The sequence below is a fragment of the Pholis gunnellus genome (genome assembly GCF_910591455.1).
Source record: "Pholis gunnellus genome assembly, chromosome: 2".
NCBI classification, from domain to species: domain Eukaryota; kingdom Metazoa; phylum Chordata; class Actinopteri; order Perciformes; family Pholidae; genus Pholis; species Pholis gunnellus.
In genome coordinates, this window is record NC_136536.1 from 8,176,787 (window position 1) to 8,201,301 (window position 24,515).

Consider the following 24,515-nt stretch of genomic DNA (forward strand, 5'->3'; position numbering starts at 1 on the left):
TCCCACTAGACAACCTACTGAGTTAATGAGTTATTACCTAAACTATGACTTTTTTGTGGATAAAAACAATCAAAGGCTTTCATTTGTTTTATACTTTTATTGTGACACTGAAACAACTTTCAGTATGAATTCATGAGTGACATTTATCACACTTGCATGGGTATAAAGACACACATACCATAGATTTAAAAATAAACAGGAGTCAAGTGAAGCAGATATCAAAAAGTTGAAAACAATTTATTTTAAATCACAAAATGTTATAAAATGGGACAGATAACTGAAGCAGTGCACCGATGGATTTCCAAAGAGAAAACACAAAAATAATATGCTATCTGAAAAATCAAAAGTACAATTAAATACATATCGGAAATACAAATAAGTGAGTTAAAAATGTTTCATGAATTATTAGAAAAAGGTTTGTTTAATTGCATTACTTACAATGAACAAGTATAAAGGATTTACCTTGCACTCGTTCAACTACCATAAACTAGATCATCTTGCTGTTAGAATTGACTTTTTCTCTTTGTTCTTTGAAGGAATTTTCTATTTCCAACGACCAAAAGTTCCCATTTCCCTTGTTGCATGCAAGATAACGAGAGGACATGTTTAGATACCAGGTTGGTTTTTAGCTTGTGCACACTGTAGGAGTTGATGCAGTTTGAGTTCAGTTTCTATTTTTGTCTCTACTCTCTGTCCAAGTAAGAGCCTCACTGGTCCCACAGCTGCTTCACAGTAAAGGCATTCCCTGCTTCAACTTGCTCACATTTTCTGTTTGGTGTTGTGAAACAAACTTCCAAACTTCCAGTGGTTTAAAGCACCATTTTGATTAAAGAGTATATTGTAAGGAATCACCTGACGCAGGGATCACTAATTATCCCGTACGAACAGGCTTTTGCTGTTTGACTGGTTGCTGGATAAAGACCTGGTGAATGGACTTCATTGCAGCTCAGAGGAAGCAGTGAACAGTGTGTTTAGTAGAGAGGGAAAAACAAAACCTCTGTTACACATGAGTGAAGAACTGGCCACGTATTGTATAAACAAACCTAATTCCTGAAGTAAAAAGAACGCAAATTAAAAATGACACGATCGAAGGCCTCCAAGGCCTGAGAAAACGGTGCGCCAGTAAAAACTAAATAGGTGGTTTGTATTAAATGTTTTTCTAGTTTGCATTATCCACTGACATTGAGGTTTAGTAAATAATCAAGAGCTTATTTTTATCGTTTTGTTTTCCAAACCGTTTAATGACACAACTCACAAATGTATCTTTGCATTTAATTGTACCTTTGATTTACAGGAATCCTATCAGTGACATTTGTCGTCTGCAGGGATTTCTGTTGTGCAGTAATGAAGATGTTTTACAAAAAAAAAAAAAAGATTCATCATAGGCTCTAAAACATTGTTCAAACTTTTCCAAATCTTTCAGCGCGCTTCATTTTCTTTGCCTGTAGAAAAAGACAAAAAGAAAACCTCGACATTAAAACCCAATCGCTCCTTTTTTTATTCCCTCTGGTGTGTTTACGTGTAATGAGCTTCATTATAAAATATAAATGACCACAGTTGTGTTAAAAGTGTTAAACAACAAAAACACACACACCTCAACATCGGCTGAAACGGGACCTGCTGAGGCCCCAAATCTCTCCTTTCTCTTCTTCAGCTTTTCGTCCTCTTCAATCTGCAAAACAACAACAAAAACAACATTTTAAAGCCAAATGTTTGACTCCAAAAAGGGCAGAAGAAATGTCAACATAAGGATAGAAATAAGCCATGAATAGAAGCTCACAGTATGGCTGGGCGTTAAATACAATATGATATATCGTCCTTCAATGGAATCATATTACGATGAGGTCATATATCGAGATAAACAATAATGTCTAAATTGATAACTAACTCATATTTCTCCGAAATTTTGATTATTTTGCACTTAAGTTCTTAACTAAATGAGAAAATACTCAATTCTTTTCATTTGTCAAGTATTTAATTAACACAAGTGAATACAAAACCATGTGATTATTATATATATATATATTTACTTATTGAATTACCAGAAAGCATGCTGTATTGTGATACATAGTTATCGGGATATGAAATGACCGATAAACGTGATGTTGGTCATATAGCTCAGTCACAGCTCATAGTCACCTTTTGTGAAACGGAGGAAACGTTGATGCCAAATCGCTCTGCTCTCTTCTTCAGCTGATCGACGTTCACCTTCATGAGACACAAACAAATTCTCCATCAATGTCATCTCATCAACTGGAGGAATTTAAGAAATGTGTAAACTAAATGACGCGACACTTACAGGAGCTTTGCTGTTCGCAACGGCACCTGTTTGAGAGACAGATTATTAAAATGGTGTGGTGAGAAGCAGCAGGTACAAACCAGTGAGACCGTTAACATACAACTTTATGAAAAACACGCTAAAACTACATGCTGACCAAGTACTACTAGGTTAAGGCGTTTGGAGGCTGGGAATTGAGATGCTGGTTTTTCCTGAGAATTTGTAGCAAAAAGTTATATAAAGACAAAACTAGAAAAGTGCACCCAGTAGAGAGCAGATCATCTGCAACGACCACACGTGTGATGTTTGTGTGAATGAACACAAACCACAGTCGCCCGTCTAGACCACCAGCGTATCAGAGATGTGTTTTTAAGTTTTATGTTTAATTTTAATCTCTGCAGCCGTCTGCACCATCTCTGCTCAGCTAAACTACAGCTCACTGTGCACCGTTTCGCGTTGACTGTTTAACGCTTCCTCTGAACAGAAGCCGTCAGTCCTGCTGTGCGTTTAGTTACGTTAGCTGTATTTGTTTATGTTAGCTGCTGCCCATCCACTGCTAACAGGTAACAGCTGACTGCTGTCCTCCTGCCGACACGAGGGGACAGGGTTTAGTTTGTCTTTTGCAAAGCGTGAGGAACAATAACTAATCTGTAGCGGACACCAGAGTCCAAAATGAAGCAGCTGTTGATGGTGTGCGGCCCCCTACCGGCTGGTTAAGAGTAGTGAGAGTCGGCAGTCCATCACGATATAAAACAGTCAATAAAATAAGTTTTCTACAAGTGTAAATCGCTGCAACCAAAAGAGGTACGTGAACATATATTCATACATGAGCACAAAAAACATGAGGCTGATGGCTCCAGAAGTATTCAAGATTGGTGACGGACGGACAGACAGACAGATGTGCGCACACACACACACACACAACGAAAGACACACTCTCTTCAGGCTACGCCCTGCGAAGATAACTAACAACAATTTTCTGATTTGTTATCCAGAGCTCACTTATGGTCAGAAATCTCGAACAAAGACTGAAATGAATACTTTTTAAATCCCAGGAAACAGTTCAAAAATAGTTCACTGCACCTTTAATGTTGCTCCATTGAGAACATAGAAAGACAGTGAAGCAGAGGAGTAAAGACTACACACCTGGAGCGGGATTGGAGTTCTCGGTGGATTCACCAAACCTGAAGAAAAGGAGCGTAATCCATTTAACGTGGCATATAGTACATTTACTTCAAGTATAAATCGAGTTTATGGCAACGTGGCTATTATTTTCACAGTTTAGGCAACAAGTAACGATATTTACTGATGCAGTGATGTGTAGTAGGGCATAGACCGTTATTTAAGTGTACAGGTTCACTCTACTGGTTATAAGAGTGAAATGGTCATAATGTAGAATATGTACACTTTCCAATAAAAGGGAACATTTAGCATTTTAAGAAAAGCAGCTGAATGTGCTGCACTTCCTCTATTTTTTCTGGACTTTTACCGGAGAAGCTTTGGACTTTAGTCACTTTACTTTCCGTGTTTATGTCAAGTATCTTTGAACAAATATAAAGCGAAGTTTTGATTTCTTTCAAGCGTATTTCTGTTAAATGGAAGATAAGTTGTCCTGTGGACACCATGATGGCTAGTGTGAGGTATTTAGTGATCGTTCACAGTGTTACACATTACAGACGCCCTGTGAAGGCTTTGTTTCTCTACAATTACACGTATGCGAGGCTCTTTTCAGGTTGTATTTAAAACCGGTCCGATCAATTAATTAGTGATTTTGCTGCATCCACAAATCCCAGAAAGGACCTCAGTGAATAAATACAATGTTATCGTTACCCAAAACTACAACAATAAACCTGCAACAAGCAGGAAGTACCGTTAAATGGGATCCTGGTTAAGTCTTACCTTGCTGCACGTATGGCCTTTTTGCTTTCGGCCGTTGCAGGAATGTTGAAACGTTCTGCCCTCTTCTGTAGTCTCTGCTCAACAGAATGTCACATTTAAAATCACAACACAAGCTGTCGGTGAAGGTGTCGCTTCTGCTGGTCAATATTTGCGAAGGAATAACGACTCTACTATGTTTTATTATGAGTTCTACGGTTTTACACCCTCATACAGATATCACTTACACACACGACATTGATTGTAATATTAAAATATGCAGATCGAAAACTTCTAATTGGATTAGTAGTGCACGTAAACATGTCATACGTACTTCACCGGAAGATGATGGAGGAGCTATTTTCACCACCTTCTTATCAGCAGGTCTGAAAGAACATATGGAGAAGTAAGATGACCGAAGATTGATTAGTGGTGAAAACTGAAGAACCATTACAAACCTGGTGGTTATTACATCACGGTCATGAACCAATCGGATCGCTTGATTTGAGCGACCCGTTTAATAACACCCCACATCTCTAGACAAGAGAATTTCAGTAACAAGCCGAATCTTAGGTTAAAGACGATTGCTTTGATTGTTTCCATAGACTGTATAAAATAAGGCGGTTAGTCTCCGTGACGGCTTCGGTTGTCGCCATCTTGGTTGTGATGAGACGGCCTATCTCTAAAAAAAAAGTGCAAAAAGGTGAAGAGTTGGTGGCGCCGAGGCGGTTTTCGGGAGACGCTGCAGAGCAGACGGCTTGCAGCTGGCGATCTGAGACTGCACTCACCGATAACTTAAACTTAAAATATTCCCCAACTTTAAGCCGTGATATAATTTCCACAGGTAGCTTATATAAAATGTAAACCCCCATATGGTTGTCATAAACGGGGAGATTAGCTATGGAGACCAAAACTGCTTTTGTACCCGGCTGCAAACGTGTCCATTTCTGCTGTAGGCATTTTAACATGAGGGTCTATGGGGATTGACTTGCTTTTGGAGCCTCAAGTAGCCTTTTCAATAGATGCAGTTTTTGGCTCATAGATAAATAATACTTTCCAAAATCAACGGAAAAGATTCATCGTTTTGAGAAATATGCTTATTTTGTTTGTTGTAGGCTAAATGAGAATAAACTTACGGCTCATGCTCATCCTCGGTAGACTCGGAAATCTTCTCTTCTTTTACATCGTTGGCAATCTCAACTTTATCTAAGTCCTAAAAAGGAAAATAGAAACATTCATCACTAGTCCACAGAATGGTCTAATGAGTTCTGAGAGAGCAAGTGAAAGTATCAACAATCACATTACCTCTGTATCCTCTGCCAGCACGTCATCCACGTCCACATCGTCCTCTGTTTGGATTACAGGAGAAATAAACGTTACACCATGCCGAGAGCAGAAAGAAAGAGGGTCAGACGGAGAGATGAGTGCTTTTAAATCCATAAAAGACAACGAACAAGACACAGTCTCACTGTATATCAGGACCCAACAGCATCTCACATCACAGCGGCACATAGACGCAATTCACCACAAAATGATCAATTTCATGCGTTTCTGATTACCGTCCCATTTGCACACCGTATCTATATATAATGTCGCCTCACCGTGCTCCTCCAGATAGGATTGCAGTCGAGCAATGAGCTCTCCTTTGTTTCCCTTGGTGTCCAGACCTCGGGCCTCACACTCCTGCCTCAGCTCAGCAAGCTACAACAAGAGGAACAGAAAACAGCCCTTTTAATACAACAAGTGACATTTAACGATTAAGCCTTGCTGTTGAAATAAAACTGCTCGTAGTGACATGTGTGGATAATCCCCTGTAACCCACAGTACTCAAGTACAGTAGTGGATTTTAACTATTGAATATATTATTCATATAAGTATGAATAATATCTCTCAAAGAGAGCAAATATTAAATCTTGACCTGAAACAGCAGTGGGATTATTTGCAGCGGTATAAACATTTTAATAATATTCCTATCTGAAATGTAGAAGAGTCTTAAGTGTACAAAGTGAACCGTAAAAAGGAAAAACTCGAGCAAAATAAAAGTATCTAAACTGTAGTGTTACTTTCCACCACTGCTCGTGAGTAGGAAGTGGTTTTGCATCCACGCCATTGTACTTTTATAGAATGCGTGCAGTTTTGCACACGGCTCGTGAACTGGACAACACGACGAACATACGATAATAAACTTTAATAACACGAATTAACGTAATATGACCGATGGAGGTCAAACACACACACAAACACGATGTTAAGTTCGATAATTTAATTGAACACGCGACATATATGGCGGGACACTTTATATCGAACAATCGGGGGCAACATTTACAGTTTTAATTAAACGTTACAGTATAAGTTAACTTCCCCGGCGGCGTATTAACCGCTACGTTAGCTTTTAAATAATATATTTGTACGGTTGACTCGTTTCGCTTCGCGTCTGAATGAACAACGTGAACACACGCCGGTTGTTAGCCTCCACTCACGACGGACACATTTAACGCTTCAAACCGCTCTTCAACTTCTCTCTCTGGTAACTTATCACAACTAACAACGGTTACAACACAATATTTACTAATAAAAGCTCCTTCTGTGTGATATAAATACGTTTTTACGGCACTACCAACCTTCAGTTTCTGCAACTCTATGACTTCGGCCATCTTTCTTTGTTGATGTATTACTTCCTCCAATCAAACTGGAGCGGCTCTACTTCTGAACGCCTCCGCTCTCACGCGCTCTATCTCACAGCGCCGCCTGGTGGACGGACGGACAAACTGCAGGCCAGTGCATAAGCAGGTTTTCTCAACCAAAACGTATTTAATCGTGATAAAAGTACGAATACATCAATGCAAAAAATATTCCATCACGGTAAGTAAACGCTAGTTAGTTAGTTAGTTAGTTTAATTACATTTCTCTGTCATGTCAAATATCAAGACACCACCATTTTAAAGTATGTATGTATAAAGTTCATATATTTTTCAAATATCATATTTAAAATGATGGTTGTATGTAAATGATTTGTACACTGATGAAGAACTGTTACAGTTCTACAGTTCATCTTGATGAAGATCTTTTTGTTTGTCTCTCCCAGGCTTTCTCCAGGTAACTAGACAATCTAAATGTTTCATAACAGACAACTCTATCTTTGTGCTTCATCCATGTTTACAATATCAATATCTGTTTTTACCTTAATAAACAGAGTATTGTGACGCAGTTCCCAGTAAACAGGATAAATTGAAAACAACGTGAATCTCATTTCTATATCAGTCAAACAGCAAATGAACAAATCCGCTTTATTTCTTCCAGACTGACAAACTGCCCAGTTTCAACTGCAAGCGGTAAAATATCAGTTCTTAGCTCGGCACATTCGTCTCTTTGCTTTTTAGATCAATTATATAAAACATAGTTCATATTTCATCATCCTACGCAGTTTTGGTTTAGTCCATCAGTTCATCGCACTTTATACTAAGTAAACACAGATTCTCTTAACATACAAATGTTGAGCTTTTCATTATTAAGAAATAGCTCACCAAACCCAAAGTTATAGACAAATGTGTTTCATCTCTCAACCAAGAGCCATTGTTATCCCACAGGCGATGAATATCTTTCTTCTCAGCTTATTTTCTTCATGTGACCGATTCCATAACTGGGATAAACATTACAAGTCACTTACACACTATACACTTACCTGTTCTAGATGCTAGATGCTCAACTGCACGTCGTTGTCTCGTACCTACAGTCTGTGCAATGACCATACATTTTAATCAAATCTCATAATAGTACTATTTCTACATCAGTGAATAAGCAGCATAAGCTGGCCACGGTGCAGCTAGTTTATCTATTTTTTGGTGAAATATTGGATACTTTTTAAACTCAAAAACAGTTGTTGAAATGAAACCATCTTAGAAGTTTTGAAGAGAAATATCAAGAGGCCCCCACTAGACATTGCTTTTGTGTGTCACAGGTCGAAATACAAGTAGAACAAAAGCAAAGTTGTCCTAAAATCCACAAATGAAAGCCTAAGTAGGTTTATCATTCCAGTTTTTAAACTAATTTCGAGAACGAGATGAAGCCTCAGAGGCCTCAAATCGAAATGGTCGTCTTTACGTCTTCTCTTCATGCAGCTGTGATGAAAAGGTGCCATCAGATTCTTTTAAATGAAGAAGAACAACGCCTTCTAACCAGGTTTGGGACGAAAAGGTTGCCGACATTTAAGCCTATTTGTGTATGAGAGTGGTCTCAATCTTCATAACTCTGCTTATTTCTGGGTTTTTTCTTCTCTACCCTCTGTATGCCATGACCAACCTGACATGCTGATCAAACGGTTCACGGGAAGCTTTAGCCAGGTTTAATTTTCACCACATTATCTGATGCATCAGCCCTTTTTTAACCAGAGACCTGAGACGTCATGTTATATGCTTTAATTCATGTTATGATGCTGCACATATATGTTGTGGCCTCAAGGGAGTTAAAGGGTTCATGAAAGGGTTCATGAAACAGGTCTGAACAGGATTAGGTGTGAATGCTGACATTGTTTAAAAAAAGAGGTTTAAACACTGTATGTGTTTGGCACATATGATATGGAGACAAATAATCTTTCAACAAAGTCACTTGATCGTTCTCGGGGGGTAGAAGGACAAAGCCGGATGAATTTAAGGAGTCACAAGTGCTTCAATAATCCTCATTAAAGCTGCATTCCTGCCTTTTTTGCCCCCAAGCACAGCGTCTCTGTGTGCGCTATTGTTCTAATGACACAGAAACTTCCCGTTACACTTTAATATTCAAGACACTATATTTCATCACAGCGTCATATTCAAGCATGTCAGCTTATATGACTTCTACGAATTTTAAGGTTTTTTTTAGAGTTCATGGATTAAATCATCAGCAGCAACATGAATTTCAGCGTAAATCCGCAAATAATTAGGAACAATTAGACGAGCAGCCCAAAATGTGTCAGGTGATTTTAGCAGAGATTTCGGTGACCATTCATATTGTGTTTGAAAACACGTGGGATTGTCAACTAAGACCCAAAATGTCACGACACTGTAACCTCATGATTTCAGTACAATCCATTGGGCATGGTACTGACCTTTAAAACGCCTAATTAATAAAACACTGTTTGCAATTCCAAAATATACACATGCCAAAAATAAAATACAAACAGGTTAACTGTAAGGCTCCTAAGAATCAGCATGAGAAAGAATAATTACATAAGGTTGATGTTATGATACAACACATATTTACACTGATATAACTGCACTGCAGTATATTCAGTGATGGAAGAAGTATTTCTGCTCTTTATTAAAGTAAAAGCATCAATAGCACAATGTACAAATACTTGCATGTAAAATCCCTGCATTCAAAATGTTACTTAAGTAAAAGTATAGAGCTATTACCAGCTCAATCAACTTGATTATGCAGATTATTATGTTGTTATCACATGTGTAAGCAGCATTTTACGCGTTTTAGCTCGTCTATTTGGAGCTAATTTAAACTACTTTATCACTGTTGGGTAATTTAATCTATAACAATGCATCATATTTTATCAGTTAATCATTTATTGTGTATCTAAATTGATCTATAAAGTCACATCAGCTGTCAAATGTAGTGACATAAACTATAAATATTAAGCAGAATATATGCAATGTTACGTTCCACCACTAACTGTAATGATACCACTAAGCGCAGCTATGTTAGGATGTTTATTTGTTATTTCTTTTGATCGGTTTATGCAAACTCGAGCATGTCTTGTGACCCAATCTGCTGCATGCATGCATGCAAAAGAAAAGTGGTTTTCAACATTTCTTATGGGATTATGAGCTCCTTTCTCTACTGTATTTGCAACTTTAATCCTTGAGACGCGCTTTAAACTATAAATACACAGTTCAAAAAACCAGTGCAGGCGCCCCTAAAATCTGATTCGAGGAGCTCTACAGGGCTTTGTGAGGAAGGAGGCGTTTCTTCTACTAATAATCTGAGTGAAGTCAAACATCGCACAGTTTATAAAGCCTGATTCCTGTTGTCTGGTCCTCACAAAAGGGATATTTCACACAGAGGAGGAGCACTGACAATGTGGACGTCTGTGGTGCTGTTGGTGTTGCTGGCAGTGGCCTCACAAACTGTGGCAAGTAAGTACAGAAAATACATCTTCTATGACTTCTATGAGTCTGTACCTGAGAGTCTCACAAACCTAAAGATAGTTAACGTTAATAATCAGTTATTAGTCCTTCCAAAGGGGATGCAGGAAATATTCAGATCCTTTACTCAAGTAAAAGTGTCATTATTGCAGTATATAAAATGTCTTGATAAGTAAAAGTGCTGCCTTCGAAATGCCATATATGTATGTATTACTAAGTAAATTGAGTAAAGGTCCTCCCAATTCAGGAAAATGGCCCCATTGAGTGTTACACTACTATATGTTATATTATTTGATTATTATTACTGAAGCATCTATGTGCGAGCAGAATTGTATTGTTGAAGGTGATCAAGAGGGAGCTAATTTCAACTACTATTTGCATATTGCTGGATAGTTTGAGCATCTTATTTTGGATGATCATATGTTTTGTATTTTGTTAGTTGTTAATTACAATAACTAACCATGTCCGATAAATGTCGTGGAGTGAAAAGTACCATTTCTCTCTGAAATGTAGTGAAGTAGTATAAAGTTGCTTGAAACTTGTGAAAAGTATCTCAAATGTGTACTTAAGTACAGTACTTAGGTAAATATATGTTAAATATATGTTACTTACGTCATAATTGTCCCAGCAGGGACGTATACTTTCTTTAACCTTCATACATTAGTTGGTTTTAAGACAATATTCAGTAAACTGGCACACCGTTGTCAATCAGAGTTTTAGTGATGCTGCTTTTACGGACTAATTTTCTTTCCTTACATGGAGGTAAACCCAGCTTTCTACTAAGTAAAGTACTGTGTGTCTTTTGATGTTCAAGATCCAGTTTCATGTATTTTTTTCCCATGACCTCCTTATTCAACCATGCATGAATTTAAATGACACAGAATGTGACCTTTGTAAAGCAAAGCACCGACGATTTATCTTAATCCGTTTATTCTTAACTTAAAAGGGTAAATTTGACATTCTTACAAATAGGAAATTAGGCACATTAGGTGTGCATTGAAAGAGTTTTTGGTCATTATAATAATTCCTCCTCTCCATACTGGCTCTGAAGAGAATGTTCTGGGGAATATGAACAGATAAAAACAACGTCTAAAGCACAAAGAAATACATCTCAAATCATGAATATCTATAATATTTTGAGCGATAGTGTCATGACTTTAAGGAAGTCAGAGGAATGAGTCCTTTTTCCAGCTGCTCCTGCACATTGATTGTATTAACTTTCATTTTACAGTCAAAACTAAAGTGAAACCACAAGAGAAAAGAAAATTGAGAGCGATTACTCTGAAATAATAATACAGGCTGAATTCATCATCGCATTCAAAAGAAGTCTGATGATTCACTCTGTTATCTGCCGTTGTGTTTAATCCAAATTCAGTCGTGTGACGTTGATAATCGGTGGTAGAAATCCTGCACCGACTCAGCTGAGCCTCACATGAGAGGGATTGAAGGGATGATAGATTTACATTGGCAATAAAACTCATTCAAGCTTTGGTGGTAAATATTACCCTTAATATTAAAATAAAACATATAATATCCAACAATGAAACTGTAAAACCAAATCTCACTGAAAAGGCATTTAAGAGTAAAACAAATCTAAATATATACGTCAATATATCTTACGTGAAGAGAACATTTTATTTTAGGGGTCTGTGACTTCCCAATCATTTCCATGGAAGCTTAAAGCTAAAGACAGGAATGTCCTTAAAGCAAAAGCAAATATAACCCAAATGACTATCATTCATTATTATTTATTTTACTGGAATCTTTATTCTGATTCTATCTTGAATTGTATGTTTGCTGTGGACAAATTTCACATTTCTAATGTTCAGCTGACCTGCAGGGCACTAATTTAAAGTCTCAGATTAAGAATTCATTGGAATTAAATAATTTCAAGTCTATGAAGGGAGGATTGTCCCTATAGTTCCCCAATTCTTCTTCTTCTTAATAATAATGATAATAAATCCTCTATAATCCTCCTTATTATTAATAATATTAATAATAAACAGTTCTTTCCAGGAAAAGTGTGAAAGTTATTTGGAAATCTGAGACCCAGTGTTCACATTCTGTTTCCAATAATCCTTTTTTATGTTTCAGAGCCCAGAAACCGTTTCACTCGTTATCCATCATGGAACAATAAGATGTACCCAATCTGGAAAGATGGAGACCCGCGATACAAAGACTCCTGGAAAGGTAGATCCAATGAAATGTTGTTGGTATAATCACTTTCAAATGCTCATATTGTCTTTACTTTATATGTCTTTTTAAGTTTAAGTTTGGGGCACTTTTGTTAAATAGTGCCAGGAGAAAGAGAATATACTGTATGTCCCTCGGGACATTGTAATGAAATGTTCTTACCCACCTCTAATTACTTCTGAAAAGAAAAGAAACAAAAACTCAGAAGGATGTATTTGATCTGAGGCTCATTAAAACCTATTTGGAGACACCGACTTAATTAGTGCTTTCTTGTTTTTCTTCGTCCAGGTGGAAAAGTGACTTTCAATGTGGGGAACGATTCCCCGACTCTGACTGGAGCCAAAGTGACTTTCACCATCGACTTGGAGTTCCCACACAACCAGAAGATGCAGCCTAATGGAGACGCTGTTTGGGCCGAAGACTGCACAGTCAATGGTAACACACACACACACACACACACACACACACACACACACACACACACACACACACACACACACACACACACACACACACACACACACACACACACACACACACACACACACAAAATAGTGTGCTACCCATTCACTGCAAAATACACACTTTACTGTATTATTAGCCATGATAGCGGTTGTGCTCAATGAGATATCTCACTGGTTGTCGTGAAATTTGGTGCACATGTGTGTTATTTGGTGAAATGTCTCAACAACAATTTGATGGATTAGTGCAGACATTAAATCAATGTCCTCCGCAGGATGAATGTATACTAACTTCATTTGGCACCATCCCCGGGTCAAACTGTTTTTTGATTTATTACAAAACACTCATGTATAGTATATACTATAATAATATTAATATTCCTCTCATTTGCAGCTGCACTATGTGTTTAGTGCTATAGAAAAAAGATGGTGAACATCATGATGATACCTGCCAAACATCTGCATGTTAGCATACTGACATTAGCATTTAGCTCAGAGACTTTGCGCTGTGGCTGAGTATAGCCTCAAACAGCTGCTAGCATGCCTGCAAACTCATCTGATAAAATGTCTTTATCAGAGTCTCTTCGAGTCACAACACTCTTGCTTCTGTCACAGGAACAAAGTACCACGAGTCTGAGCCAGTATACCCAACTCAGACCACAGACTGGGAAGCTGTTTTTCCTGATGGAACACCAATTAAGAAGGACAAGAAGCCAGCCTACGTGTTTGTCTGGAAAGCCTGGAGTGAGTGAAGCTGTCGTCTTTTCTGATGGTCACAGAGTTTCTTGAGGCGCGTGCCATGACCTGAAACCTGAAACCTGAGCCAGGATTACTTATGAGCCTCAACATGTGATCAGATTATATCACCTCATTATATAACCTCACTTGTCCTCTATGTACGAACAAAATCCGTTAAACAATCCATGATTTTCAGTTTAGGGATTCAGACGTTTTCTACATTGTGGCACAAGGCTTCAATTATATCTAAAAAGTGACATATTAAAAAGTGAAGTGTACACATCAGACAAAACGTTTTTAACCTGATGTTGTTTGATGAACACACTAAGAAAACATTATTTGTAATGAAGGGGTACAAAGTGTATCTCATATGTACTCTGGATGCTCGTTTTGCAGGTCAGTACTGGCAGGTGGCAGACGGCTCCTCTTCCTCCCTGACCATCGATACAGATGACATCCCGCTGGGCTCCTACACCATGGACATTGTTATCTACCACTACCGCAGCAAAGACAAGTTCATTCCTCTGGGATATGCCTCCACTCAGTTCTCCATCACTGGTGAGTTATAGGGGACTTTATGAATATTATTATATATTCATAGATTAACAAAAACTTTGAGGTGAAGCCCCAAATTAGCTTGAACAAAATGTAAGTTCCTTTAAGGGATTGTTAACCCTTAGAAATAACGCATTGGAGATAATCCATTAATCCCTTAATAGGAAAGATTGGCTCAAATTAAAAGCCACAAAACATAAACGTTTTTAAATGGAGCGTACCGAGCGTAAACAGTGTTCTAGCGTGTGGGACAGCCTTCATTGCACTGCATCAGGTTTTCTCCACTAGAAGGTTGAGATTCATAAGATCAGCTCAAACTAAAAGACAAAAGAAGCTAAAGTCTTAAAAAAAAACATCTTATATTGTGTGCGATAAACAATTAAAACCCTCCTTAAGGTAACAATTAAGGTTTAGACACCTACAATGTTATTTTGCACATTTAAAGGGGTTTTACACTTTACTTACTTTAAACCATTTTAGGGATTGTTATCCATTAAAATATACCAATTTGACTGATACATTAAAGACCTTCAATAGGAAAGGTAGGATTGGCTCAAATTAAAAGCCTAAAAAATTCAAATAAACTTTTGTTGACATCATTTTTTTGGTGTTCTCCTCAGATCAAATCCCCTTCGCTGTCTCCCTGGACCAAGTCAACGACATCGTGGTCGGGGACATGCGCTTCATCCAGAACAGGGCGATTGCCTTCACCATCACCCTCCACGACCCCAGCCAGTACCTCAGCAACGCAGACATCACCTTCAACTGGGACTTTGGGGATGACAGCGGAGCCCTGATATCCAGAGAGCTGACTGTCACTCACACCTACATCAACTCTGGCTCGTTCAAGCCTCAGGTGGTGATCCAGGCGGTCATCCCAGATAAGGCCTGCGACCCACCAGTTGATATCCCAACCAAGGCCCCAGGTCCACCTACTCACAAGAGCACCACAGGTAAAGAACAAAGTGTTAAACAAACATGTAACATGTTAAGGTTTGCTTCCAGTCTTTATGCTAAGCTCAGCTGTTGCAAATATGTTCTGAACCAATGTTCACAGTATTTGTAGCCATGTATATTTTCTCGGCTTCACATGTGTTATGGAAACACACACTCAACAGTCCTCCCTGTGTGTAGTGAAAGCTGCTGCACTGGCGTCTGCTGTCCCCATACTGGTCTCCACCAAGGCCACTGGTCTGACTGTCAACATGGTATCTTCGGACACAGAGGAGGACAACACTGAGGATGAGGCCTCCACTGCGCCTAACACTCAGCCGGCCCAGGAAGCAGCCAGAGTGGCCAAGACTCCCTCCCCCGTCAATCACGTCAATGAAATGCCAGCTGACAATGAGGCACGGACTGGTAAGCTCTTTATATAGTTGTACAAAATTTGTATTCAGTAATAACGCTACGGTCAAACCACTATACCAAGTAGTAAAAATGATCTGTTATTAATAAACTAATTCTCTTGCTCTGGTTATTTCCTCCAGGTGCAAAGCAAACAGTGACCCTGACAGGCCAAGCTACAGTGGTAGTCCTTGCTAAGAGGGATGCTGGTGACACACCGTCCGACGACGACTGCGTGATTTATCGTTATGGCTCTTTCTGCACAGGCATCGAAGTGTTTGGTGAGTTACCTTCCATCAGCGATATGTTCAATATGTAAAATGAAAACAATGAAAACCTTTGAGATGACTGTCAGTGACCTCTCGTCTTTGTTTTCAGAGGGCATTGAAAAAGTAGAGATTGTACAAATGGACAATGCTGTGATGGCAGCACCGGACATGAACAGAAATGTTTTGGATATCACTGTTACCTGCCAGGGAAGGTCCTGCACTACACTTTGTCAAACTATACTTTAAAAGCATGGTGTTGTTTATTCTGACTCACACCAGCATCTTCTTCCTCCAGCCATCCAAAAGAGGTGTGCAGCGTGATTCTGGATGCAGAGTGCTTGAGGCCGATTTACACGGCATGCAACATGGTGGAGCCCTCCAAGGATTGCCAGCTGGTGTTGCGTCACTTCTTCAACGACTCTGGTGTCTATTGCATCAACGTGTCCTTGGCCAACGACGTCAGTTTAGCTGTCACCAGTGCCAGAGTCAACGTCGACATAGGTACGCAACTTAACCACCGTACAGTCCAGTACGTTTCTGCTTTACCCTGCTTACTGAACGCGTGATCCTTGTTTCAGGTTCAGGTCCGTCCTCTCCTGGCACCATCGGCATGGTGTTGGGTGTCCTGGTCCTCGTTCTAGCAACAGCAATAGTGGCATATTCTTATAGGTAAGAACTGACTTCACTTGAGGATATCAATTTTCTACACATAATGCACAATCTCATTTATTTGCTATAAAGAAACGGTTGGTAAACTACTTCAAAAACATTTTCGATATTTTTGTTCAAAACTCTCATTACATCCTGACAGCACTTAATGAATCAAATGCTCTGACAAAAGACAAATACAAAAATCTGTGTCCATCGCATAACTGTAATAAGCCCAACCAATCATTTAATTCGGCCTGATGTGACAAGATGTTATTGTTGTCGATTTGGCTACTTTTGTAGCTTGTTGCTAGCTACTTTCACTGGAAAAGAGTTAGCAACACTGGGCTGGGTTTTTCGGTTAGATAATTTAAAAAATCTAGCATACCCTTGCTAGTTTCTCAAGATTACCAACCCTGCCTTTAAGGGATACATTTGGTGATATTTTAGATTTGTTTTATTGTCAACAAATCCCATGAAAAGATTTTAAAGAAAGACAGGCACGCTGGTGAATAATCACTAGAGCTGCAAGTGTGCATAAATGAACTATTTATTTCTGTTTGAGTAAAGTTTTCTAAATACTACAATGCCCAGCTATTTGAGGAAATACCTTATCCACTTTTTAATAATAATGATAATGTAATCATAATAACTATTAGCCAACTCTGCAGTTGCCCCTCAGCTCTTCATTGCCGCAGCAGGCAGGGGAATGACTCTAAAAACCTGGTGAACACAGTGCAGCATTTAGCAGCTAAAGAGCAGATATTTCACTCAGGAGTTGGTAGCCGACGTATAATAAAGACAAAGAGCCAGAAATGTGGAACTAGAGTCAAAACCTGCGGACCTAATATCCAGGCACCTTTGCTCCGCGTGCGCAAATAAGGTTCCGCGACCATGTACCAGCGAGCGCGTTTCGAGGCTTCTTTTCATGAGATTATGTGGAAGAGAACAAAAACATAGAATATTACGAGGTTTATCCGTAAAGTACGAGCAATTCAATTAACTTGTCTGGATTGTGTGCTTCACTCAACAGGCGCTTTAAGTCCTACCGTCCTCTTAAGGAAGAACTGATTGCTGCAGACCGGCAGGACAGACGGGCCCACGTCACCTCCGGAGCCTCGATGTTCTGGAAGCTTCTGAACAGTCGGGGAGCTGTGGATGACTGCCCTCTGCTGCAGGACCGACCGGTGTGAACCAGCCTCACACCACCGATTAGAAAACCAAGAAACTTATGATTTGCAAGTTTTTTGCACCAGAGATGTCTTTTTGTACTTTTTTTTATTACATATTTTCTAATGAAAAACTCATGTGTGTGTAATATTTGGGTTTTCCCGGAATTATACTAAAGACATGCTCTGATCTTTTGTACCTATGAGTTTGGTAGTAAAAGTGTATACTTTAATTTGGACAAAACGGAATTTGAATGTTTTTCCAATAAACTTTGCTCAAAACTGTTTTGTTTCACTGTGATTCATGACACCTTTCTAACAGTACATTTACTGACGAAGCAGCTAAACTAATGATGTAGATGAGCTCCTTAAGTTATGACATAGACACCTGAATCTACCCTCAACTTGATGACATTGGATAGCTCAAAACTGTGGAATTCAACATCTTGTCAGCTACTCATTGGTTGAATTTATAAAAAGACAAACACATTCACAGGAGTTTTATTTAGAACAGAGCTACTTGACAAACATTTCTGTTTGGAATGCATTCAAGAACCCATTGAAATCAATTTTTTCCTGTTTAACTTGTATCTTTTTGTCCCTTTTAATATTCCTCTCCCTCTTCCTCTCCCTCTCCCTCAATAGAGTCGACTCCAACCTCCTCATAATCCTTCTCCAGAGCTGCCATGTCCTCTCTAGCCTCAGAGAACTCTCCCTCCTCCATACCCTCACCCACATACCAGTGCACAAACGCACGCTTAGCGTACATCAGATCAAACTTGTGGTCGAGCCGAGCCCAGGCCTCTGCAATAGCAGTGGTGTTGCTCAGCATGCACACGGCCCTCTGGACCTTGGCCAGGTCTCCACCGGGAACTACAGTGGGGGGCTGGTAGTTGATGCCAACCTTGAAACCAGTGGGGCACCAGTCCACGAACTGGATGGAGCGCTTGGTTTTGATGGTGGCAATGGCAGCATTCACATCTTTGGGAACCACATCACCACGGAACAGCAGGCAGCAAGCCATATATTTGCCGTGGCGAGGGTCACATTTTACCAATTGATTAGCTGGCTCAAAGCAGGCGTTAGTGATTTCTGACACTGAGAGCTGCTCATGGTAAGCTTTCTCAGCGGAGATGACGGGGGCGTAGGTGGCCAGAGGGAAGTGGATACGGGGATATGGCACCAAGTTGGTCTGGAACTCTGTCAGATCAACATTGAGGGCGCCATCAAAACGAAGGGAAGCAGTGATGGAGGACACAATCTGACTGATCAACCTGTTCAGGTTGGTGTAAGAGGGACGCTCGATATCGAGGTTCCTACGGCAGATGTCGTAGATGGCCTCGTTATCTACCATGAAGGCACAGTCAGAGTGCTCCAGGGTGGTGTGGGTGGTCAGGATGGCATTGTAGGGCTCTACCACAGCGGTGGACACCTGGGGAGCTGGGTAGATGGAGAACTCCAGCTTGGACTTCTTGCCGTAGTCGACAGACAGACGTTCCATCAGCAGAGAGGTGAAACCAGAGCCGGTGCCACCTCCGAAGCTGTGGAAAACCAGGAAGCCCTGAAGGCCGGTGCACTGGTCAGACTGAGGGAAGAGAGGGAGAGACAGAGATTACATATGAGATAGTCATGTCATTTAATGTTAATTCAAGAATGGATCCTCTGATATCATGTTACCCACCAGTTTGCGGATCCTGTCCAGCACTATGTCGATGATCTCTTTGCCGATGGTGTAGTGTCCACGGGCATAATTGTTGGCAGCATCCTCCTTACCAGTGATCAGCTGCTCAGGGTGGAACAGCTGGCGGTAACTCCCACTGCGCACCTCATCTGAAGAGACCGAGTCGATCAGAAATGACTAAAGGGTTTGACTTTAAAAAAAGAATCAAAAGCTAACTATGGCATCTACTTAATTGGAGATTACCGATGACGGTGGGCTCCAGGTCGACAAAAACTGCTCTGGGGACGTGTTTTCCGGCTCCAGTCTCACTGAAGAAGGTGTTGTAGGAGTCGTCTCCTCCTCCGAGAGTCTTGTCACTGGGCATCTGTCCGTCCGGCTGGATCCCATGCTCCAGGCAGTAAAGCTCCCAGCAGGCATTGCCAATCTGGACGCCAGCCTGACCGACGTGGATGGAGATACACTCACGCTGTGAAAAAAAACAAAATCAAGAGGTTGTTTACCTGTATGCATTTAATGATGTTTTCACATTAATTTACATTCTGACGCTGCTGGTTTTCACATGAAATCTGCCACAGTAATTGCAACATAAATGCTTCTGAACATTGTGAACATTCAGTTGCTCCCCCTTTCTGAGATACACAGGCGGTGCAGCAGGAGGCACCTCCCTGCACCACAATCTGCAGGGGACAGAAATGCCTGCCGACAGCCTCCACCGAGGCAGAGCGCTCTTCTCGTCTTTCCTGCAGAACTTTTTGTCCTCTTGTCCTTTTTACCTTCACACAGCACAAATGCAAATTAATTTGCCCCTGCCCATCATCAGCTGTAAATATTCCACTTGCTGTTGTGCCTTGAGGACGCACAATCACAGCGGATGCTTGAAGAAGATCATCTGCCCAATAACAACATTTTACATTATATTTGCATATAGTTAAATTAGCAGTTTAGATAAAATCAAATGAGTGAGGACTTCTTTTAAGTTAACCCTTTATGTTTCATGTCATGCTTAAAATAGAGGCTTTTGTGTGGAATACATTTTATTTTTTTATGAATGAGATTAAAAACATATTTACTTGAATTAAAAACGATGGCTGCAATCTAATGTCATCTATGACTCACTCGGCCCCTCCCTTCCTTCAAACAGAGGGCATTTGCAAGGTGTCTAATTTCAGCGTATTCTCGCGATAAACCTGACAATAATATAAATATAAAGACAGTAATGCTGCTAAAGAACACCAGATTTATCCACCTGAGCGTCTTGTTACTAAAGCTTGAATGCAGACAGTCGGTGCATTGTTCTCATCTCTATACACAATGACAATCACACCGTGCCAGGGCTGCTGACCAATCCGAACATTACACTGTTCACTTTCATCCAAAAATATAGTCGACCTATTTTGAAATGATAGCAAAAAAAAAAATCGGTGTGGTTGTTCGATTGGAGAGGGTCGTTCAGAGATGGAGACCCGTTAATGACGTGTTGTAACAGCAGAAAAAACCGTCTGCTGATCATCTCCTACCTCACAATACTGCGTCAGACAGACAGATAGAAACATAGACTTACCATTTTTATATCGATTGAGGTTCAAAGAGGAAGAGCAGACGGAGAAAATGTGAAGAAAAGGGCTTTTTAAAGACGGTGTGGTTTGCGTTGCGTGTTGTACCCAACGGGGTCGATGCAACAACTGCTGACAGGGAGGGCGGTGCTACCGGATTTATAGGCCCACATGCAGGGCGGGGGATTTGCTTCTGTGCATTGTGGACAAAAAAAACGTTGTACTACCTCCATTTGATAATGCAGTCTAAACCAATTTGTTCTGTAATTTGTATTCAAATTTGAACAAAATTGTCAGACCTGGACTTAAAGTACACTAGAATAAGAAACAGCCTACTATTTTCAGGGTATATTTGATGTGACTAGGAACATAATTATAATGTGATGGCACTTTATTTTTAATAATCTGTTTTATACAGTATCTGGTTGTAATGTAATTTTCACATATTGTTTGTGTGGATACATTAAAGGTAATTGTTATGGATAAAGGACTAGTTCAAACAAAGCCAATTTATTATGCATGCAGAGGCAATGTGGTGGCAGAGGAATGAGCAAGGACATCGTTGATGTAAGTGTGGCAAACTGCAAATCAATACAAAGCATTTCAGCTAATTTTGTGACTATTCTTGCGCCTGCACACCCGATGCATTATAAATGATGCAAGATGGCTGAGTACTTGTGCTGCACAAGATGCTTCCATTCCACTCGAGCTCATATCAGCTGGGCATCCATGCCTGCCATTTTATCTGCCCGGCATGCCAGCTCGCCAGCTCCCCTCCCTCTTTGTCCCAGATTCTCTGCAATGATGTCATTCATGGGCTGATCACGTGGCAGCGTGTCAGCCTGTCCCTCTGTGTGCCATTCAGCTGCACTGACTTTGGGGCGTGCTTCCTCTGGTCTTGTTTGAGGAAATTAAATTGCCTGAGTTGCAGTTTATGTGGCATAATGGTTGCACTGAAGCATTTCACATGTGCAAAAGGTCCTTGCTCACAGCGTGGCTTCTACAAGATTAAAGCCCTGCCAGTTAAGCTGTCTGGAATCCTACAGGGAAGGAAAATAAGCTTGCGTAATGCTTCTAATATAATAAGCACCTTCAGACTCAAGACTTGCTTTTGTCAAAGGATCCACCATAATGTGGGAGTTATCGTTCTTTATTCAGCATTGAATTGAAGATGTATAATCTACGATCAGCTTTTGTGTTTGCTGTACTCAATGAGAACTGCAGGGGATGAAAGAGAAGGACAGGAAGCAGCCATGGCTCTCAGCCAGGACTTCATGAGAGAATATTCTCCACTCCCCATCCTACTCCTCCTCCTTCCCAGCAGCAGCTGTGAAACAGGGAGGGTCTGAGCAACTGCACACCAAGAGGAGAGAGGGAGGATGGGAATGCTGGAGATGGGAGCGGTCCTTAATAGCATGAAACTGACCACACTGCATCCTGCAAAGAGAGAATTGATACCCAACAAAGTGACAAAGCATATGTCCCATCTGCAACAACAATGTTGAATGTTTTAATGCATATGCAAGTTACCTAAAGTGGTCTGTCAGATGAAAGAGGAAGGTTGTGTTATCCTTATTCACATAAATGAATTAGCAGAGATTTTGATCATGATATATTATTTTTGACAAACCTCGCAAGAATAGGCCTACTGATCTGGAGGTCCACGTGGTTAGTGGCCCACATAATGATGTGTATGTTTTAGTTCTGCAAATACAAATGAAATACATTAGCTACTAATCAGAATGAGTGATTCAGAATTTATATAAACGTGGCTTCATGCAGATATAATGAGTAAACTGATTCATTCCTTTATTTCATTTAAAACCTCGGAAAATACATTAAAGGAGAATCCTCATTTTCGAAGGTGCCGAGGTATATATACAATAAGTGCAGATGAAAGAAGAATACATGATTATATTCATTAAAACAACAAAACAAATGAATACAATGTAAAGCAATGACCACAATCAACAAGACTAGCAATTAAACCTTGGAATTGCCTCAGTGGTATTACCAAGATCAACTTAAAGTATTGTTGAAGCATATTCTAAGTATGTTGCATGTTGCTAACAATATGTCAACATGGACTTTGAAGGGAAGTATTTCATCGGCTCAATTGCTAATATTTAGAATGTTGCACTTTCTCTGTTATGGTGGTGTGAGCAAAATAAATGTCAGAACTTCCACAGTCAGTATTTCTTGTATTTGAAAACAACATCCACTTTGTGTTAGCACAGTTTAAGGCGGCGATTAAATGATACCTGTAGATTTAGAGTGGTGGCATGAATAGAATCTGCACAGGAATAAAGGACCGTGTCATCTGTGTAAAGATAGAAGTTACAATTGCACAATGAAGAGGTATGTTTATATTTACAGTGAATAAGACAGAACCCGCTGGAGGGATTATATCTCCCAGCTGGCCTGGGAACGCCTCGGGATCCCCCAGTATGAGCTGGAAAATGTTGTGGGCGAGAGGGAAGTCTGGGTCAGCCTGCTTGGCCTGCTGCCACCGCGACCCGACCCCGGATAAGCGGAGGAAAATGGATGGATGGATGGAAGACAGAACCCTGGGGAATTCCCTTTGTGATGAGGAGAAAAGAGGACTGAATATTACCGGTCTTACACTGAGACCTATCAGAGATAATTAAAAAAAAACACAGACAGATACCACGGTCAAATCCCCCAAAAGGAAAGTATGAGAGCGAAATTTGAAATTAAGATAGTAAAACAATTATTTAAGATTATTAGATGCCGAGGTATGCCATGAATTGAGATCACCAAGGATAATCCTGATCAAGCAATGGTGCATCCATACAATTTCTAGGGCTTCTGAAGGGGCAGATAGACACCAAATACTATTATTGAGCTATTGTGCCCGGATCAATTTTCAAGGAAGTAAATTCAAAATATTTAGAAATCGACACTGAAGTCAGCTAATATATTTTATGTACAGTACATAAAGATTTCACATATATGGCCACATCACCTTTACCAGCTTTATCTGCTCTGAAAATGTTAAAACTAATAAAAGAGATTATCAATCTCTTTTTTGAGCCAAGTCTCTGTTAAAATCATAACATTCGGTTCCGTTGGAAAATTGGATACTTAAATTATCATATTTGTTATGAATTAACACAGCACAAATATTTAGAAGCTGGAAACCAAACCACTTCTAGCCTTAAAAACTTGTCAACCATTTGAATTAGCATCTAAAGTGATGAGTGAGGAAGACCTAGCAGAATTGATGACAGCAAAATTTGTACAAGCTAATTCATATTTAAATTGGCCACAGCATTCTTTCAAATTCAATCTATATGGCAAGTAGCTCTTTCTAAAAATGACTCATTATTTCATAATGAATATATCATATCAGCTGGCTCAATGCCTACAACTTAAAGGCATCAGTCGTCAGACAAAAACGCAATGGCATATCTATAAAAACACGGTTGAGTGGTCGTCTTGAAAATGATTTACCAAAAAGAAGGAATAAAAACATCATTTCACTGTGATTGTGGCTGCAGGTAGTTTGCAATCACTGAAACAGAGATCAGCTTCTCTTGACTATAATCAAAGTGGGTTATTTTAAGGCACCCCAAATTCAGAGAGGCATCATTTCTGCC

General features: G+C 39.8%; 3 protein-coding genes across 3 annotated transcripts; 1 reads left to right on the forward strand and 2 right to left on the reverse strand.

The window, feature by feature from the left end:
- Positions 1–216: 216 nt before the first annotated feature.
- Positions 217–6,825, reverse strand: sarnp (SAP domain containing ribonucleoprotein). Its single transcript, XM_079178670.1, has 11 exons — positions 6,775–6,825; positions 5,755–5,854; positions 5,459–5,502; positions 5,290–5,366; positions 4,488–4,539; positions 4,178–4,251; positions 3,425–3,462; positions 2,300–2,325; positions 2,140–2,208; positions 1,595–1,672; positions 217–1,442 (listed from the first exon to the last, which is right to left on the reverse strand). The coding sequence occupies exons 1-11, from the start codon at positions 6,805–6,807 to the stop codon at positions 1,401–1,403; spliced, it is 633 nt and encodes a 210-aa protein (XP_079034796.1). The 5' UTR covers positions 6,808–6,825; the 3' UTR covers positions 217–1,400.
- Positions 6,826–10,217: 3,392 nt separating this feature from the next.
- pmelb (premelanosome protein b) lies at positions 10,218–17,685 on the forward strand (the record flags this gene model as incomplete). The annotated part of the gene is made up of 12 exons (XM_079167791.1): positions 10,218–10,275; positions 12,379–12,474; positions 12,766–12,912; positions 13,554–13,682; positions 14,073–14,234; positions 14,852–15,184; positions 15,366–15,590; positions 15,719–15,856; positions 15,954–16,056; positions 16,140–16,345; positions 16,423–16,513; positions 17,526–17,685. The coding sequence occupies 12 exons, from the start codon at positions 10,218–10,220 to the stop codon at positions 17,683–17,685; spliced, it is 1,848 nt and encodes a 615-aa protein (XP_079023917.1).
- Positions 17,686–18,254: 569 nt separating this feature from the next.
- On the reverse strand, positions 18,255–21,020 carry LOC306702289 (tubulin alpha chain-like). Its single transcript, XM_079167869.1, has 4 exons — positions 20,904–21,020; positions 19,586–19,808; positions 19,343–19,491; positions 18,255–19,246 (listed from the first exon to the last, which is right to left on the reverse strand). The coding sequence occupies exons 1-4, from the start codon at positions 20,904–20,906 to the stop codon at positions 18,266–18,268; spliced, it is 1,356 nt and encodes a 451-aa protein (XP_079023995.1). The 5' UTR covers positions 20,907–21,020; the 3' UTR covers positions 18,255–18,265.
- Positions 21,021–24,515: the final 3,495 nt, after the last annotated feature.